This window comes from Salarias fasciatus, assembly GCF_902148845.1.
Source record: "Salarias fasciatus chromosome 23 unlocalized genomic scaffold, fSalaFa1.1 super_scaffold_20, whole genome shotgun sequence".
NCBI classification, from domain to species: Eukaryota; Metazoa; Chordata; class Actinopteri; order Blenniiformes; family Blenniidae; genus Salarias; species Salarias fasciatus.
In genome coordinates, this window is record NW_021941230.1 from 505412 (window position 1) to 522827 (window position 17416).

At 44.0% G+C, this 17416-nt stretch overlaps 1 protein-coding gene across 2 annotated transcripts; it reads right to left on the reverse strand.

Annotated features, from left to right (window-relative positions):
• Positions 1-415: 415 nt before the first annotated feature.
• On the reverse strand, positions 416-13656 carry LOC115383793 (uncharacterized). 2 transcript variants are annotated; one of them, XM_030085987.1, is made up of 3 exons: positions 13466-13656; positions 4071-4127; positions 416-3205 (listed from the first exon to the last, which is right to left on the reverse strand). In XM_030085987.1, exons 1-3 carry the CDS (start codon positions 13594-13596, stop codon positions 1615-1617), a joined length of 1779 nt encoding a protein of 592 aa, XP_029941847.1. In that variant the 5' UTR covers positions 13597-13656; the 3' UTR covers positions 416-1614. The 2 variants fall into 2 exon arrangements, with proteins under 2 accessions (XP_029941847.1, XP_029941848.1); XM_030085988.1 differs by lacking the exon at positions 13466-13656 and adding an exon at positions 3883-3971 and having other exon boundaries at positions 4071-5522.
• Positions 13657-17416: the final 3760 nt, after the last annotated feature.

A 17416-nucleotide genomic window follows, 5' to 3' on the forward strand; every position in this document is an offset into this window, starting at 1 on the left:
TGAAAATGTTATTTCTGTCTCTAGAAATGAACCAAACCAATAGAAAAAAACTGTAAGACAACAAAGGTCTCTTACTGAGGTAAAGTTCTGGTCTTGGAGAGTCTGGGGAGGGCCTGAGCGCCTGTCCCACTAACTTCATCACTGAAGACTTTCCTCCCCTCTGATTCGTCCAGCTGGACATAAAGCTTCTCCCAGAACTCTGGACCCCCTTGGTGGTCCTGGTGAGGGGTTCTACTCCAGGTTCCCTACCCTGTCCATGTGGTGTGTGTGTGGGATCAGTAGTGTGCCGTGGTGTGGGTTCTGCTGAAGTCTCACCTCTCAGGAGCCGGAACGTCTCTCACTTCTGAAGAAACCTTGTATTGTCCCGTATACCTATCTGGATCTCACTCAGAGAAATAACACCACTCCACCAGAGAACTTTTAACCTTTATGGGTTTTATTCACTGAAAGGATTACAAGTTATGATTAAAAAAAAATATGGTAAAAAGGTAAAACACCAGAATAAATGAATAATTGTCAAAGAGAACTGATTTTGTGTTGGTTCTTACTCGTCTTAAATTTCAGACTTGTATTAATTTGGATTTGGATAATTCAGGAGAGCAGTGTTCAGATTTCGCCGCTCCAGATAATCTGATTTTAATCTAAATTTGTGTGTCTGATTCTCATCAACCTCAAAGGCTGACTCTTTCCAGCTTCAGAAATCTTCAAAGATCTTTTTCTTTGTCAGATTGGAAGTTCAGAGAGCTCCAGCAGGCGGCCGCCTCTGGACGAGAGCGAGCCACTGGAAGACAGGGCTTTAATATTCTCCCGTCCACTTTCTGCTCTGACACATGTGGTCCTGTCTTGTTACCAAGGGAACCAACTGCAGCCTCAGTTCTCCACAAAAAACAAAAAACAAAAAAAAAAAACAAAAGCACACATTGGGAAAAAAAAAACAAAAAACTCATGCACTCAACCCACGTGGGATCTGCAGGTGAGTTCTTCACACCAGCCAATCAGGACAAGATGTCGACTCGTGGGGTTATATTCAGTTCAACAGCTGCATCCTGTTCTACTTTATTCAGATTCAGAATATTTATTGTCATTATCATAAAACAACAAAATGAGCAGAGAAGCAAAAGATAATAATGTCGGATTTCAAACACAACAATACTTTACTGAGCTGAACAACAGCCAGCATGCATGGGATTATATATGAGCGGGATTATAAAATAATATATGATCAAATGAGCTTACATGATACTTTTAAAAAAATCAAAGTGTAAAGGATAAAAAGAAAAAAAAATAGAATCAGTCAAACTTTCTACTGTGAACTCGTGTCACTGAAAAGCAACATTCATTTTTTCAACCTCTTTTGACAATAATCCCAAACATTAATTCATCCTATCCAGTCCTCACCACATTTGGTAGCTTCAGGGCTAATCCTCCAGCTTCAGGATGGACTGACCCCTGAGTCTTTCTCCCTGCCTCCTTTGCTTTCTCATGTATATAATTTATAATTCTTCTATGTATCTATTCTTTCTCCTCTTCATATCTACAGAACATCAGTGGACACTTAAAACAGCTTCTCTCTGACAGGACGCTCAGCTCTTAGTTTTACTTCATGTACCAGTTTTAAACTACCTTGAGTGTATTGCGCACATAAGCTGCTCCTGACTTGGTTTGTTGGTCCGCTTTATCTTTCATCTCCTTCAGCTTCTGGACCTTCTCCTGGTCTCCTCTCTCTGACATTTTCTCAATCAGGAAGTCATAGAGGACGTAGGTGGACACTGAGTCGACGTTGAGGGCGATCTTCTGCAGACTGATCACATGTTGGTAGGCTTCATCCAGCAGTGGCCTCTCCTCCTCCATCATCTTCGTCTCCTGGTCTTTTAACGTCTCCAGTAGGTTTTCTTCTTCATCTCCGGCCAACTTGTTCTTCTCAAACTCCTCTTTCATCTCTTTGTTAGTATATGGAACTCTCTTTGACTCAGTGACATATCTCCATTTGTTTTTGACATGAGACCATGCAGGACACTTCCCACTGCAAACAGTACAGCGGCCTTTTTTCATCACCTCACACATTCCTGCAGTCCAGGACACAGAGCATGGATAGTGACAGTTCTCCTCACAGGAAGTGCAGCAGACAGCTCCTGAATACTTGAAGAGGCCCCAGCCTCCAGTAGGTAAGTCTTTTTTTATTTTGTATGGCACCTCTACATGACCGCTGTATTTCTTATTCTCTCTCATCATTTCTTTACATTCTCTCACAGCTTCCTGTTTCTGCTGGATCTCTCTTCTCTTCAGCTCTTTCACATAGATCCTCTCCTGCAGGTTTTTGATGCAGGCTGTCAGACGAACACGTTCATTCAGGACTCTGACAGTTTCATCCAGTGTCTGAGGAGTTATTTCATCTAAGAAGGCAGTGAACTGCTTCATCCCTCTCTTGGAGATTTTCCATACATGCTCCACAATGAATTCTTCTTCCTCTGTTCTCTCTGTTTTCTGCAGGTTGTCAAACAGGAAGTGAGTGGGCTGGTTCTTCTTGTTAACTGCACATTTGATTTTGGCTCCTTCAAGAGCATCAAGAGCGTTTTTAGGTGTGAGTCCATTTGACTGAGTCACCAGAGCCACAATGTTTTTCTCCATGTCTTTTCCAAACAGAGACATCACTGAGTTGAAGGCGTACAACAGTCGATCACTCAGACGATTGTCACTTGACTTCAACACCAGACCCACAGCATGAATGCTGTGCACGCCGTCGTCTGCTCGAAACAGGCCCAGCAGTCTTTCACTGACCTTGGTGTCACGTTCAGTCCCTCTGGTGTCTCCAAATCCAGGAGTATCAATGATGGTCAGAGAGAAGGGTGGAGCGTTACCTTCATCACCAAAGATCTGGTACATAATAACGTCTGAAGTCTGACTCACTTTCTGATCAGACGTCTTCTCCTCTTTCACTATCTCAAACCAGACTTTATCCTCCCAGGTCACTCCCATCATGTGGTTGAACAGAGCGTTGATCAGTGTAGACTTTCCACTTCCTGTTTCACCAACCAGCAGGACGGTTTTATTGGGCCTGTTCAGGCTTCTCTCTCCAACAGTCATTCTGGTCACAGTGCCAATATTGTCCTTCTTGGGTTTTAACTGGTAGATTTTGGGACATCCTCCTGAGATCAGGATGCTTGTTTTGACCAGGTCTTTATATTTGGATGAGACGTTACTGAGGCTGCAGGAAAAAAAAAAAAAAAAAAAAAAACATGGAAAACCGTCCTGTCATTCAGACTTCATTTACCAAATCTGCACATGAAGTGACCCACAAGACCAACAAGGCCTTCAAGACCCACTCATCCTGCTCTGGGTGGCTCCTCCACGTGAAGGACAACAGGAGGTGCATGCCTACTGCTCTACTACTCTTCTGTTCCACTGGTCTGAGGGCAGGTGTGTGCCATGGCGGCACAAATGACCACACATTCACGATACTGGACACAGAAAATACGTGGAAATGAGCTGAATGTGCAACTGTGCTCTCCAGGGGTCCTAAACAAACAACTATTAACCACTAGTTTTCATCACTCTAAACTAAAGGAAGAACACTGAGCAAGCTCTGCCCAAAATGTCTGTGCCATAACACAGATAAAATGAGTGATCAGAGTGCTGTCTGTTCATGATGTCCCATGAATTAATATCGTTATTAATAACATTGATTTCACCTTCTGCATTAACAGAGTTGGCAATTTCCAGCCAGCTTTCCTTCTGGGCTTTTGCTGCAGCGACAGTGTTGCTTTTTCCCTGAATTATGTTCGATTTTCTTCTCTTCAATAGTGACGTAAATTGATCTGTCGGGTTTGCAATTGGTCAGAAGCTGCAGACTCCTCCCCTTTTCTGTGAATGCACACTGATTACCACTGGAAAACCCTGAGTTGAACTGCTGAGTTGATAATCTGCTTCGTAGTCATGCTTATCAACGATTGAAAATTTCAGGGTAAGTCAACCCAGAGAACAAAGATATCCAGAGGAAATTAATCCTCCTTTAAAGTTTGGACATCATGTTTGTTGTTCATCTTTGTTTTGGTGTTGGTCAGGATACTCACGATGTCATGGTGTTGAGGTGATGTACTGATGCAGCAGTTCGGTCAGATTGCTTTAACCTGCAAAAGGAAGAACAAGAAAGATGGGATCAGACGCATAAGACTCAACCGATCACAGCTGCACACCTGTATAGAGGTCTGTACTACAATCTTGATTTTCTCAATTTCCACATATCAGGATTGTGAAAGTCTGTTTTAAGATCAGTTTGCACAGGATTAGGATTACCTACTGACCTGATGACCCCTGGTAATTTGTTATTCACAACCTGACGTCTGTGTTTCTATCAGTGCATTGACATGGTATCAGCAAGCTGTGTTTTACTCAAATTTACTGCAGCCAGATGTCTGTCTATCTGTATCTATATCTATATCAGGGATGGGCAACTTAAATGGTGGAGAGGGCCACATTTGTCTTGAATTTGTCTTGATGCCCCGGTGGCGGGCCATGCTCCCATGAAATTGTCGATGAGGGGGGTGGGCATCGTGGTGGGCTGCCGAGAATTGACGGGGGGAGGGGCAGAAGCGTGCCTCTCTCTGCCTCTCAGAGGTGTGGGTACCGGTGTGTGAGGCCGTGCTGCCAGCCCAACATGGCCGCAGCGTTGCACAGGGGACCTCGCCTGCACCCCCTGGTCGTGAAGGCGAACAGGATCGTCACCGACCTGCTGGAGGACATCCGCCGGCTGTCGGAGGAGCTCAGGGAAAAAGACGATCTGCTGGAGCAGGCCCGGACGCTGGCCGAGGGACAATCCATGCTCATCTCCTCCTTCATGAACAACACCACCGCTCCAGCTCCCTGGGCTCCCTCCTGCTCTACTCCGGACCAGGTGGTAGTGCAGGGCCGCAAGCCTAAGCCCACCGCGGCTTCGCCTCCACTGCCCCTCTCTAACCGCTACAGTGCCCTGGTGTAGTATGACGACAGCCTGGCGGGTGGTGAGGGTCCGCGGCCTGCTGCGGCCTCTGCTGCTCCCGCGTCCTCTGGTGGGTCCGCTGCTCGCCGCCACGATACCCCGGAAGCCACGCCGCTAGACACCACCAGGCAACGCCATCAGTCCGCCACGGCTCCGGATCATTTCACCCCGGCCCCAGAGATGGATTTCTCCTCCGCGGTCCTGGTCCACTCCACCTCGGCCCCGAAGAAGGAGCTCCCCACCACGACCCCGGAGAAGGAGCTCATCGCCCCGGCTTCGGATCACTCCGCCACGGCCCGGGCCTACTCCACCTCGGCCCCGGAGAAGAAGCTCTCCGACGCGGCCCCAGGACACTCCGCCGCGGCCCCGCCGGTCCCAGAGCCGCGGTGATCACCCCGGACCACGGCCTCCGTTGCCCGCCTGAGGCTAATCAGGGAGGCCGTGAAGAGGCATTCCGGGAGCCACCACCACCACCACGGGGAGAACCTGAACCAGGACCAGGGCCAGGAGCACCGCTCCAGCAGCGAGGTTGCTGCCGGCGGTGCCGCTGGACTGGCGGAGCGCTCCCCAGCCCCGGACACTGACACCGTCACCCCGCAGCCGCCCCCGCCCCGTCCCCTTTTTTCCCCCACATCTCTCCTGGTTGGGGACAGTAGCATCAGGAATATTCGCTTTTTTAATGCCGTCACGCGGTGTATTCCTGGTGCTACTGTCCCCATGATCCTCCACGGACTCCCGGAGCTCCTGCAGTCCCTCCCCTCCACTGTCCGCCGGGTCATCGTTCACGTCGGCACTAACGACACAGCCCGGCGGCAGTTGGAAGTCACCGAGCAGGATTTTAAAGACCTTTTTAACCTGTTGGAGAGCTGTGGGAGGTCGGTTTTTATCTCTGGACCTTTGCCGACCTTCTCCAGGGGCGCTGAACGCTTCTCCAGACTGCTCGGCCTCAACACCTGGCTTCAGCGCTCCTGCACAGCCTCCAACTTTTATTTCATTGACAGTTTTAACCTTTTCTGGAACCGCCCAGCTTTTTATCATCAGGACGGACTTCACCCGAGCACGCTGGGCAGCTGCATTTTAGCAGGTAACATTCAGCACACAGTCCACACATCCCCCGCTGACTGACTACCTGGAAGCCCCCCCCATCCACCACACGCCACACACACCCCTCACACACCTTCACTGCTCCCAAACACACCACACACTGCACACAATATCTCAGTTATCACCTCGTGCAGACATCACATCCCCCGGACTCTTCTTAAACAACAAAGGACTCTTTTATCAGTGAAACTTCAGCAAGAGCGCACATCCAGCCCGCCCACCACCATTAATATGGCCCTGCTGAATGTGCGCTCTCTTTTAAACAAATCTTTCATTATTAATGATCTTATTTTAGATAATAACTTGGACAGTCTGCTTTTCACTGAGACATGGCGGCACTGATGCACCTGTTATCCTCACTGAGGCTTCCCCACCGAGTTTTAACTTTATATTCAACCAGACAGGGTAAGAGGGGTGGAGGGACTGCCTCCATTTAAAAAAAAAACTCATTTAGCATGTGTGCAGTAGCTTTTAATACTTTTACTTCTTTTGAGCACCACGCCTTTGTTTTTAGCAGTCCCCCGATCCTGTGTTTAACTGTCTACAGACCCCCTCAGTACTCCAGTCTTTTTATCAGTGAATTTTCAGAACTTTTAACAATAATTTATTCTAAATATAGTAGAATTTTAATAACTGGTGATTTTAACCTACATGTTGACGACATCTCGGACTCAATGTCCAGAGAATTTTTAAACCTTTTAAACTGTTTAGATTTTAAACAGCATGTCGCACAGCCAACTCACAACAGAGGACACCCCCTGGACCTGGTTATAACCCACGGTCTGTCCATCAGTGTGTCCTCTGTTGTTGACCTGGCTGTGTCTGACCACTACTGTGTGTTTTTTAACATCACCAGTTTTAACCAGCAGGGGGCCCCAGTGAGAACAGTGAGGAGACGCTACCGTACTTCTGAAGTGGCTGCAGATTTTATAGAGACTTTACAGAGCACTCCTGTTGTGATTTTACCTGCACCCTGTGATTTTATTGTTGACAATTTTAACAGTAAACTGAAGTCCAGCCTGGACTCAGTCGCTCCACTTTTAACTAAAACAATCAAGGGCCATTCCAAACCCCCGTGGAGGAAGAATGATATAATCAATAAACTGAAAAGAAACTGCAGGAGTGCTGAAAGAAGGTGGAGGAAATCCAAGTTGACTGTACATCACCAGATTTTACGCCAACAATTCAAAATTTACAATAATGCAGTTAAACAGGCTGAACTTCCCACTTCTCTCAACGTATTTCAGACAACAAAGACAACCCCCGGTTCCTCTTCTCCACCTTCAACATTTTAACTGGCACTAATTTTAATAAAGCTTTTAGGGAGCCAACAGACGCTCTCTGTGAAGACTTTGCAGACCACTTCAGAACTAAAATCATGGACATCAGGTCCAGTCTTTTACCCCAACAGGTTCTATCAGTGAACACAGCTGAACCGTTGTCCATGCCTGAGGAAACACTGGACAGTTTTGACCTGGTTGATGAAGGACTCTTGATCCAGTTTTCTCCCAAGTAAAATCAACAACCTGCCTTTTAGATCCCATCCCCACACCACTGTTTAAATCACTTTATGGATTCCTTGAGGAACAGATTTTAAATATCATGAACAGCTCTCTTCAGACGGGTGTCTTCCCCACTGCCTGTAAAACGGCGGTGGTGAAGCCCCTTCTGAAGAAGAGCAATTTAGACCCCGATGTTTTTAATAACTACAGACCAGTATCCAACTTACCATTTTTAAGTAAAGTTTTAGAAAGACTGGTTTTTAACCAAGTCAATGACTTTTTAATGATCAATAACATTTTAGAAAGACATCAGTCTGGTTTTAGAGTGAACCACAGAACCGAGACGCCCTTTTAAAGATTTTAAATGATATCAGGTGGAATTTAGATAATAAAAAGCTCACAGTGTTGGTTCTACTGGGCCTGAGTGCCGCCTTCGACACAGTAGACCACCACATTTCAACCCTGTCTCCACAAAATTAGGTTGTGAGAAAACTAAACTGCATTCTCAAATACGTTTCAGAGGAACATATTCTGTCCCTTATTATGTTCGTCTTCAACATATCTTTTTTTTATTTTTTCATTATGCTTGGTCTGAAACAGATTTTTTTCCTGCTTTTTCTTCATCGTGTTGGTGGTTAAAAATGAGCCTGGGATGCATTTTACTCTTCTGAAAAGACATTATGTTCATTTACTCTTTTTTAGTGATGTTTGAAGGTTCCATGCAGTCTTTTTCAACTTATTCTTGCCGTTAATTATATGCAGGCACACCTAGCTCTCACATTGTGTAGTGACTAGTTCTGTTTTGGAGCTAATATTTCAATCAATCAATCAATCAATCAATTTATTTTTGTATAGCCCAGTATCACAACAACGGTTGCCTCAGAGGGCTTGATTTTTTTTTTTTTTTTTTTTTTAATGCAGAAAGTCAATAACTATTTTATTTGCATTTATTCAAACATGTCAATTTCTTTTGGCTATTTCTTTATGCTGCATGGAGCTGCTTGCCAGTTGAAACTTTAAGTCAGTATTATCTTTATGAAAAAATGATTGTACATGTTAACCTAAACTCAAATCTTACAAAAATAAACATATAAATGTCACAAACTACCTTAAAACGTAATCTGGACCAAAACAACAGAAGGTAATTTAACTTATATAAAAAATTAAAATATACAAATGGTTAAGTGGCCATGATAATCAAAAATGCATATAAAAACTACTCAAAAACAGTCTAAACAAATTATGTCTAACATTATGACAGTTAACACACCAGTACAATAAATAAAAGTGGCCACACGAACTAGTTTCTGAAGAAGAAAAACTATAATCACCATCTGGTGTCAGAACACTTTAGATATTTACCTCCTAAGATACCTGTTTTGGGTTTTTTTTTAGGAGCAGCTCCAACAAGATCTGCCACCAGAGAAGACAGCTGGAGCTTCTCCGACGCTGCATTGTGCGTCCTGATCACCATGGAAACCAAGACGCCGTTCTGCGATCATCTGAAAGTGATTACAACATTATCGTTCTGAACTGTCGCTTATTTCTGATAAAATAAACGTGTATTTCCCCTTACAGCGGTCTGCCTGCTCCTCGTTACTTCCACCTTACGACAAGTCCCAATATGAAACGACCACATAGCTCGTTTATGATCCAAATGTTAACTCATGATCCAAGTTATGACCAAGATCTATATTTTAAAGGAGTCATATTATGCAAAATGCACTTTAAAAAGGTGTCTTTACAGTCATATTGCCTCCCAGAGCCTCTGTATGATCCCCCAGAAGTGAAAAATTCAGTCACCTCCCTCAATTGTGCACTCCACTTTTAAGAAAATATACACTCAAACAGGCGGTTCTGAAATCTTCCTCTTTCTGACGTCAGGAAGAGGAACGCCACTCCCCCCCGGAAGAGGATCCAGCCTTTGGCCGGCCCCCGGACAGGTCGCTCATCTCGGCTGTATTTTCTCATCCATCGCCAGTGTTTTCATAAAGTCAGCTCCTCCACCGTCTCCAGGTGGGTCAGCTGACGAGCTGACAGTTTTCGCTAACTTAGCCACAATTAGCTTGGATGGGAGCGTAGCGGAGCTCCTCTCCCCAGCAGAGAGGCACTTTGAGTCGGCCGCGGCTGTGACGGCGCCCGGGCGTCTGACTTCCAGGAGCCGAGTTGGGGCCGATTGGGTAAACGGCCCGGAGCTGCTCCACGGAAGCTGGTCCCGAAGCCGGCGGAGACGCACGGCTCGCGGGCGGCTGCTGGGCTGCTCCTCTCCTCGCCGGAAGGCTGCTAAGCTCCGGAGCCCAGCGGAGGCGACCTGCGCCGGGCGCAAAGTCAACACACACCGGCAGCGCCGTCCGGATGAAGAGAGCTGCTCCTCTGAGAGGCTCTCTGCTCTCGATATCACACGAACAACACGATATAAACAGAAAATAAAATAAAAAAAAATACACCTCATTTCGCTTCTGTAAGGTCGCTCTGCTCGTCCAGCCACATTGATCTGTAATTTATAGACTTCCAGCAAGGGTGAGTTCATGGTTTATGTTTTGATCTCAAATAAGAGCTTTTCTTTATCCAATAGTTACTTTTGTTTGGTTCATTCTATATAAAAATGGTAATTTCTGCGTTTGCTACTGTCTGGGACCCTGTTCAGCTGATTCTCGTGCCTCCCGAGAAGGCGTAATAACAACACATAGGAAAAAGTTTACGTCCGTGAGGTTGTGCATTGTGTTTTATTTTGAAACTTCCGGTGTAACTTCCTGTAAGGTGCTTTCTTAACGACAGTACATTTATGAGCTGTTCTGAAGAAGGCTCCTCAGAGCCACTTTTTAGAATGCTCAAACTCCGAACGTAGGACGAATTTGGGGCAAACAAACTTATATACTATGTTTTTGGTCGTCCGTGACCTATATGACGTGACTGAAAAATAGTATAATATGACTCCTTTAAAATCAAGTGTCTCTTATTGGTCATAAATATTATGGAGAATCACGGACTGAAGGAGTTGTTTTTTGTGTTTGTTTGTTTTTTTTTAACAGCGGGCATTTCTCTGAGAAGTTTGAGCACAAATACAATTCTCTGCATTAAATAATGACTTCAGGTAGACTTTCAAAACATAACAAAATCACTAAAACACAAAATCACACCCTTTTCTTTGTTGTCGTTATGTCAAAACTACATAATCTACTGGAATACTATTAAAACCGTTAAAAACGTATGATCTTAATGTTATTACACATGAATGCAGATGGAGTGATTGATTTATTGATTGCTTGATGTATGAAGATGCATTCACACATCTGATTCAAAAACCAATATTACTCTTAAAATTAAACAGAACTTGTTATATAATGCACAGAAGCATATTTGTAGACAAATATAATTAGTTTAAGAGCAAAAACTCACTCCGTTTAAAAAAAATAAGTCCGTGACGTACTTCCGGGTCAGAGTTCAGAGTCCTTAGCAACAGCCTAACAACCAGCCGGGCGGCATTTTAGAAGACAAAACAGACAGATTGCGCATTTAAACAAAAAAAACTACAGATCACATCCATAAACTGAGTGGAAAATATGAAGATAAAATGTACATTTATTGCTAGAGAAGCATTGTGTAAATTATAATTTAGAAACTTCTCCGTTTGATAGTCTTTTTTTTTTTAAGTTTCATATTGTGGCATCTGATCTGTTTCAAAAAATATTTTAGTGATTACGTTTTGAAAGTCTACCTGAAGTCATTATTTAATGCAGAGAATTGTATTTGTGCTCAAACTTCTCCAAGAAACGCCCGCTGTTAAAAAAAAAAAAAAGCACTCCTTCAGTCCGTGATTCGCCATGATATTATTTACATGACCAACAAGAGACACTTGATTTTAAAATATAGATCTTGGTCATAACTTGGATCATGAATTAATATTTGGATCATAAATTAATGAGCTATGTGGTCGTTTCATATTGGGACTTGTCGTAAGGTGGAAGCAACGAGGAGCATGCAGACCGCTGTAAGGGGAAATACACATTTATTTTATCAGAAATAAGTGACATTTCAGAACGATAATGTTGTAATCACTTCCAGATGATCGCAGAACGAAGTCTTGGTTTCCATGGTGATAGAGACGCACAGTGCAGCGTCGGAGAAGCTCCAGCTGTCTTCGGCAGATCGTGTTGGAGCTGCTCTTTAAAAAAACCTAAAAGCAGGTATGTTAGGAGGTAAATATTAGCTCCAAAACAGAACTAGTCACTACGTGCATGCGTGCATATAATTAACGGCAAGAATAAGTTGAAAAAGACTGCATGGAACCTTCAAACATCACTAAAAACGAGTAAATGAACATAATGTCTTTTCAGAAGAGTAAAATGCATCCCAGATGAATATACAGGCTCATTTTTACCCACCAACACGATGAAGAAAAAGCAGGAAAAAAAATTCCGTTTCAGACCAAGCATAATGAAAAAATAAAAAAAAGATATGTTGAAGACGAAAATAATACGGGACAGAATATGTTTCTCTGAAACGTTTTTGAGAATGCAGTTTAGTTTTCTCAGAACGTAATTTTGAGGAGACAGGGTTGCACATTTTAATAAACACATTGTGAGTCACCTGGTGGGCCTCTCTGGTTCTGTTCTTAACTGGTTCAGTTCTTTTCTCACAGATCGATGTTTTTATGTAAGTCTGGATACTTGTTCCTCAGGAACTCATGAAATTAGGTGTGGGGTTCCCCAAGGTTCAATTTTAGGTCCCATACTTTTTAATCTCTACATGCTTCCTCTTGGGGATGTCATCAGGAGACACGGCATCAGTTTCCATAGTTACGCTGACGACACTCAGCTGTACATCGCCGTGTCTCCTGATGACTCAGGGCCAATAGAAACCCTTTTTAACTGCATTTCAGACATCAAGTCATGGATGGCAGTGAATTTCCTACAGCTCAACCAGGACAAGACTGAGGTTTTAGTTATCGGTCCTGAAGGTCAGAGAGAGAAAATTTTACCTAAATTATTAGATTTTAAACCAGAACAATCAGTGAAGAACCTGGGCGTGATTTTTGACTCTGAGCTAAGTTTTATTCCACACATTAAAAACATAACTAAGATTGGATTTTATCATCTTAAGAATAAAGCCAGAGTCGCCCGTTTCTCTCTCAGGCCAGTACAGAGGTGCTAATGCAGCTTTTATCTCCTGTAGATTAGACTACTGTAATGCCTTGCTCTCTGGTCTTCCCAAAAAGAACACTTCAAACCTACAACTGTTACAAAATTCAGCCACCGTGCTGACGGGGACCAGGGGGCGGGCCCACATTACACCGGTTTTACAGTCGCTGCATTGGCTCCCTGTCCGCTTCAGGATCGATTTTAAGGTTCTCTTATTAGTTTTTAAATGTCTTAACAGCCTTGCGCCTTCTTATTTAGCTGATCTGTTTTTACCCTATCGACCCTCGCGGCCCTGAGGTCCTCTGGCAGCGGCCTATTGTGTGTTCCTAAAGCCAGAACCAAGACTCATGGCGAGGCGGCTTTCAGCCATTACAGCCCCCGCCTGTGGAACAGCCTGCCGGAGAACCTCAGGACCGCAGAGATTGTTGATATTTTTAAAGGGAGGTTAAAAACACACCTTTTTAATCTGGCTTTTAATTAACCTTTTATAGTCCTCTTATTCCATCTTTATTTATGTATTTTTATTCTATTTTATTATGTACTTTCAACTTGTTTTACTTTTTTACTTTGTAATCCTATCGTATTATTTTATTTTAATTTTGTATCATATTTTATCATGTTTTAGCTGTTTAATTCCAGTGTTTCCTCAGGGGGGTCCTTCACACCGGGAGTTGGTCCTGGTCCAACGCTGGGGTTACTGTGCCCCGGTCCTCTGGTCCCAGCTGGCCTGGGGGGCTCCACACCTCGGTGTGTGGGTTCCCTTGGTCTGTCGGGGTCGGGGGTCGAGCGCTGGGGCCCCAATATTAATGACCTTCGTCTTCTCCTGGTGTGGGTGGCCCCACCGGTAGTGTTTTCCCAAGATGTTCAGTGCCATGCCATGTCTCCTCTGCTGTGCAAATTAATGGGAGAGAGAGAGAGAGAGAGTGTGTGTGTGTGTGTGTGTGTGTGTGTGTGTGTGTGTGTGTGTGTGTGTGTGTGAGCATTCTCGTATTTCTATCCTTGTTGGGGCCAAATGTCCCCACAAGGATAGCAAAACGTGGAACGACGTGCCTTGTGGGGACCTTTTTCCGGTCCTAAGTAGGAGAAACAGTGTTTTCTTGACCATGTTGTTGTTACTGAAAAAAGTAAAAGTGCAAGAACATTTCTTTAGGGTTAGGCTTTGTTGTGGTGTGGGTTAGGGTTAGGGTAAGGGTCAGGGTTAGGGGCTAGACATGAATGGGAGTCAATGGACGGTCCCCACGAGGATAGAAATACAAGACTGTGCGTGTGTGTGTGTGTGTGTGTGTGTGTGTGTGTGTGTGTGTGTGTGTGTGTGTGTGTGTGTGTGTGTGTGTGCGTGTGTGTGTGCGTGCGTGCGTGTGTGGTGCATACTGTTTGAAGGCGCGGTTTTTATCACCTCCGCCAGGAGGTTATGTAATCATGTCGGTTTGTTGGTTGGTTGGTTTGTTTGGCAAGATCCCGGAAAAAGTAATGGACAGATTGCAATGAAACTTTGTGGAAAGGTGGGTCTTGGGCTAACTTAGAATCCATTAAATTTTGGTGAAGATCTGGATCACTGTCTGGATCCAGGAATTTTGTAAAGGATTCTTTATCATTGAGAGATAGGGAGTCTTTCACATAGTTGGGCAGGCCCGCCGACAGGGGGAGACAAACGCCTGGTTCACACAGGATGTGCCGCTTCCGACGCGGAAGTGGAGATCGGCGCCCCTGTTAACCTATCTGATGGTTCATACAAGAGGTGTGGGGGACCGCCGCGTCCGTAGCAGCTCGTGCCGTGGACCACGGCCACTCCGCTCCTCTCTGTTTTCTCCGCGAGCCGCGCGCCGTGCACTGCCAGTTCTGAAGCTGGACAGAGCAGATCGCATCACACAGGAAGTCAGGAACGGAAAATATGAGAGAATCCGGTCCATTTTCAAATTAAAATCAAGTAAAATAACATAAATTATGTTGCTTTTCGGTTTTCCTTTTCAGATAAACACCCACACACACACACACACACACACACACACACACACACACACACACACACAGGGAGAGAGGGTGACAGGGCGACAGACAGAGGCACCACATGCCGCAGCGCTCCGCTCCAATCACACCCCCAATCACAATGTTGTGCAATTATATATGGTGTTCTTGTTGGTGACTGATTTGAGCTGTGGCGGAGGTATGCGCTCTCTGAGTGCCAAATTCTAGTTCTTTTTGTTCTTATGACTGTTTTTACTGTTCAGTACTTTGCGTTGTTTTTATTAATATGAAAAGTGCTGTATAAATAAAATCTGATTTGATTTGATCTTCTGCATTGGTGGACGCTGGAGGTGTGGAGGGCGTGCCATCTGGTGGCCAAACTGTCATTGCAACTCAATGTGTGCAGCGAAACACTAGTGCTGTCAGTTTTAGCGTTTTAATCGCAATTAATCGTGATTAATTCATGGAGAGCTGTCAACAATTAACTGTTTTTAAGTTGAAATTAATTGCAATGAAGAATCTAATCCTCATAAATCAGTCAGGAAATGTCAGGAAAAAGACATCCTCTAGTTCTTTTCTTTGACCCAATTGGCAGACCTCGCGATTAATCGCAATTAATCCATTGACAGCACTACAAAACACACATTTTTTTTCTTTTTCAAAAGTTAATTGGGGGCCGTACGGAGGGAGGGTGCGGGCCAGTTGCCCATCCCTGATCTATATATATCCTGACGTGCTGGGCCTTGGTACCCATTCTTGTTGCACCTCATCAATCTCCAACTGTGACAGTAAGTTCCTCTTGCGGATATTCGAGCACTGACTTAGTAGCTGTTTCTTAGTCAGATTAGATGTTGGGTTTCGAAGTAACTATTGTTCCCACATTCTCTGCATATTTCCCCTTTCGCTGGGATTAGGATGACCACCTGCTAATGAGCCCAATGGGGTACAAGGGGTATGATTCTGAGGGACAATGTGGAGCACCGCCCAGTGTGGTGGGCCTCCCACCTGGCGGGCAGACTCACTCACTGATACCAGTATACCAAGTTCCAGCAGATACCACTTTACATGGTATATTAATGTTAATTCTTGTTGCCCTTTTCCCCTAACAGATCTAATTGCTGCTGTATAATAATCTACCCTTGTAAATGAGCCCTTAGCTTTCAGTGTGTTTTGTTTTTCCCAGGTTATTCGACCTATTGACTCTAAATCACTTGTGGATCGCATTTCTATAGTGTCTGATTCAAACACGCCTTTTTGTTTTAGCTTTTGATATTTTCAATCATTTGCATTGATACTTTTATGAAAAATACAGTATTTTAACTCAATAACTCCCAGGTTAATTGATCTACTGAATCCAAATCACTTGCAAATCACATTACTACACAATCTGGTTCAGACACACCTCTTTGTTTGCTCTGGCAATGTTCCTATTAATTTTTATTAATATTTTTATGAAAAAAAAAGAGTTTCTATTCTCAATAGCTCGCAGGTTATTTACCTATTTACTCCAAATCACCGGTGAATCCCTTGACTGTAGTGTCTCTTTCAAACACAGCTCTTTGTTTTAGCTTTAAATACTGCAGAAATTTTATCTTGATATTTGTAAGAGAAATAAAGTATTTTAGCTCAATATCTCATTTGACCTGTTGATTGAAAATCAGCATTAGCGCAGGCTTTCCTTCATTTACTTTGTTGTTCAGTTTTGATTTTTATCAATAGTATTCATGTGTATTCTATTAATTATGAAAAAGGTGAATGTGATCCGTGGCACTTAATGTTTGTTTTGCAATCCTCTTGGTTTTGATTTTACCGCAATGCGTAGAATATGTGCGCACCGCTGAACAACGTGTCTGCTCACTTGACTGTCAGAGCGCCGCGGTTCACTTTTACCATAGTGTGTAAAATATGTGTGCATCGCTAAACAACATGTCGGCTCACTCTGCTGTGTTTGTCAGAGCGCCAGTTGGCTTGACCGCAGTTCTTCACTTAGGGGTGTGTGGCAAGTGAGGTGAGCAAGCTTTGATTATACGGGACACAGTCTCAATTTGTGACATGCGTGAAATGGGCTTCAAACATTTTCCACACACGTGCTACGGGTGGTCACCCTAGCTGGGATTACTGCTGTAGTAGTATTCCATTAAGCTCTGTTCTCCGACCTGCTCCTGACATATATGTGTTGTAACATATGTGTGTGTGTAGCACTTTTTCATATTAATAAAAACAACGCAAAGTGCTGAACAGTAAAACAATAATAAAAACAAGAGTAAAAACCGCACCATCAATAGGTATACACCACACACACACACACACACACACACACACACACACACACACACACACACACACATACATATATACGTATACTATAAAACTGTGTTCTTGCCACCCCGGCGGTATTGTGTCTGTCTCCTTCAAGCTCGGGTCATGTATGTATATACGAGGGGGGACCCAAAAGTTTCCGGACTGATTCTATTAATAAAAAAATACAATGAATTTCCGACTTTGGCCACTAGATGTCGCTACAGGATAGCCTCATGCATAACTGTGCCAGGTTTGGTCTTCCCCCGTGATGCGGTCAGCTGACAGTCACTGTTTGTGTTGACAGAGTGACACCCCGCTCTTCGATTTTTCAAGATGGCGGATATCCACGGATATGCGCTCCGTCAAAACATTTTGTTTTTTTATTGGGAAAAACAGCAGCAGAAACACTCACCATGTTGCAGACATTC

Coding starts and splice junctions, on each gene's coding strand:
- LOC115383793 (XM_030085987.1), bottom strand. CDS start 13,596: ATGGCACTGAACATCTTGGGAAAACACTACCGGTGGGGCCACCCACAC. Junction 4,128..13,465: donor AAGGGAACCCACACACCGAG/GTGTGGAGCCCC, acceptor TTCCTTTTGCAG/GTTAAAGCAATCTGACCGAA. Junction 3,206..4,070: donor CACCTCAACACCATGACATC/GTGAGTATCCTG, acceptor TTTTTCCTGCAG/CCTCAGTAACGTCTCATCCA.